This window comes from Setaria viridis, chromosome 9, assembly GCF_005286985.2.
Source record: "Setaria viridis chromosome 9, Setaria_viridis_v4.0, whole genome shotgun sequence".
In the NCBI taxonomy this organism is placed as follows: Eukaryota; Viridiplantae; Streptophyta; class Magnoliopsida; order Poales; family Poaceae; genus Setaria; species Setaria viridis.
The window spans coordinates 13,160,489-13,162,468 of record NC_048271.2 but is presented as its reverse complement, the minus strand read 5'-3'; the positions used below and the strand labels follow the sequence as shown (position 1 = coordinate 13,162,468).

The following is a 1,980-nucleotide window of genomic DNA, read 5'->3' as shown; positions in this document are numbered from 1 at the left end:
GAGAGGTGCACATTTGCCTGTTGAATTTTGCATTGTAGTAACATTTTCATTCAAGTTGTTGTCATTTAGCACTGTAATTGGTAAAATGCTGCTGGCCTTACTGTCCGATGCATAATTTCTATGGAGGCTCTGTTGGAATTTTGTTCCATCTGAATTGATCGTTGATGTAGGAGTCCTCACGGATGAGCTATCCGTGTTTCTGAATCATATTGATTTGATGTCATATGCTCGTTCTCTGGAACATCAGATTTGGCATCACTTAACCTGGGGGTTCAGCTCGCAAACTAAATTCAAGCACAATGTTTTTCCTTCACAAAACAATGTATGCAGGTACTGTTGTCGAGGTAGTTTACTTCAAAGAGATGGCACTAATTGCAAACTCAAGATGTAGATCACCTATCATTTGATCATTCAGAATTCAGATCCAACGGCAAAAGAACACATAAAACAGATCAAAGGACCTATATCGCGCACACAACCTCTTTCTCAACAAAAGGCGCAATGGCAAGTATTTCACAGGCGAAACACTGCCAAGACACAAGGATCAACTCTTATTGCTCAGCAACACCAGTACAATGCTATTTCATTAAGCATGATGTTGCATAGCAATGCAAGCAGCTCAAAATTTTCCATCCAGACCGTTCCCGTATGCTTAAGTTACTAGCACAGCACGGATTAATCACTAAGAGAAGGTAAATCCCTTCCCATATGGAGTAGCTTGCCTGAAGAACACCATACTACTACGAACGAACAAAAAAAGAACATTTCTTTCGCGACAGATTGTTTCATTGTCCGCTCAAGCTAGCGAACAATAGCTACCACACAGACACGATCATATGACAGGCACGTATCGCTTGGCGAGCTGCTTGCCCCCCGTGGCGGCCGCGGCGAGGACCCCACCGAGGGCGCCCGCGACGGCGGCGGACCGCGGCCCGTTGGCGGCGCGGAAGAGCGCCCCGGTGCCGAGCCCGGCAGCGACGCTGTTGATCCAATCGTCGCGGTCGCGGGCCGCGACCATGGCGCTCTCAATCCCGGCGTACATGAGGCCGATGACGCCCAGCGTGTTGCCGACGCGGCGGCCGGAGCTGCCGCAGGCGTTGAGCACGCGGTTGGCGCGGATCTTGGCGGTCTCCCCGGGCTCGGCGCCCCTGGCGGCGTCGCGGAGGCCCAGGGCGGCGCCGCCGACGGCGCCCGAGAGGTACCCGACGCCCGTGTAGAAGGTGAGGTTCTCGCCCCACGAGCGGCGCTGCGCCAGGGCCTCCTCCTGGAAGAGGAACTCCGGCGAGGTGGGGAGGTCGTAGAGGGTCCGGTAGCTGTTGGGCATATTGAGGTCCTGGTACGGGTTGTACAGCCGGCGGCTGGCGTCGGAGGCTTCAGCGCGGTCGTCCGATCCTGATGGGAACATCCGCGGGTCGGCCATGGCGGCGGTAGGGTGGGGGCGGCTAGGGTTTGGGGCGTGGTAGGCGGCGGGCCGGGAAACTGGGGAAGGGAAGAAGGAGGTAGCCGCCTTTCGCGAAGAGGTCCTTCTAGGGAGCGATATTTGTATTGGCGGCATTAGGAACTTTCGGGATGAATGATTTTTTCTGTTGAGATTTTTTTCCGAATGATTAAAAAGATGTTACCGGTCACTTACCGTTTGACCGTTTAGTTGTTTATTCGGACTAATTGGTCTTCTTATTCGGACTAAATGACCAATTGAATGGGTTAAACGAATATTAAATGGACTAAACTGGTGATTAATCGGACACGGCTAGGTATTGTGTAGCATATAAACGGTGCATAAACGGGCTAAAACAGAGGATGAAAACGGCAGCCTTACGCGGACATCGGAGGATGAAATCAACACAGAGCATATTGTCCGCTGATCCTGAGGGAAAACACACACAGAAGAACTCATCATTTGCACGCGACGGTTTGGCTGTTTAGGTAAAATTGGCTGGTGGACAAGGTGGCTTTTGCTTTAGGCCACTAAAAAATTAT

At 51.8% G+C, this 1,980-nt stretch overlaps 1 protein-coding gene across 1 annotated transcript; it reads right to left on the bottom strand.

Moving 5' to 3' along the window:
• Positions 1 to 457: 457 nt before the first annotated feature.
• LOC117836196 (mitochondrial import inner membrane translocase subunit TIM23-2) lies at positions 458 to 1,536 on the bottom strand. Its single transcript, XM_034715572.2, has one exon. The coding sequence runs from the start codon at positions 1,418 to 1,420 to the stop codon at positions 833 to 835; it is 588 nt and encodes a 195-aa protein (XP_034571463.1). The 5' UTR covers positions 1,421 to 1,536; the 3' UTR covers positions 458 to 832.
• Positions 1,537 to 1,980: the final 444 nt, after the last annotated feature.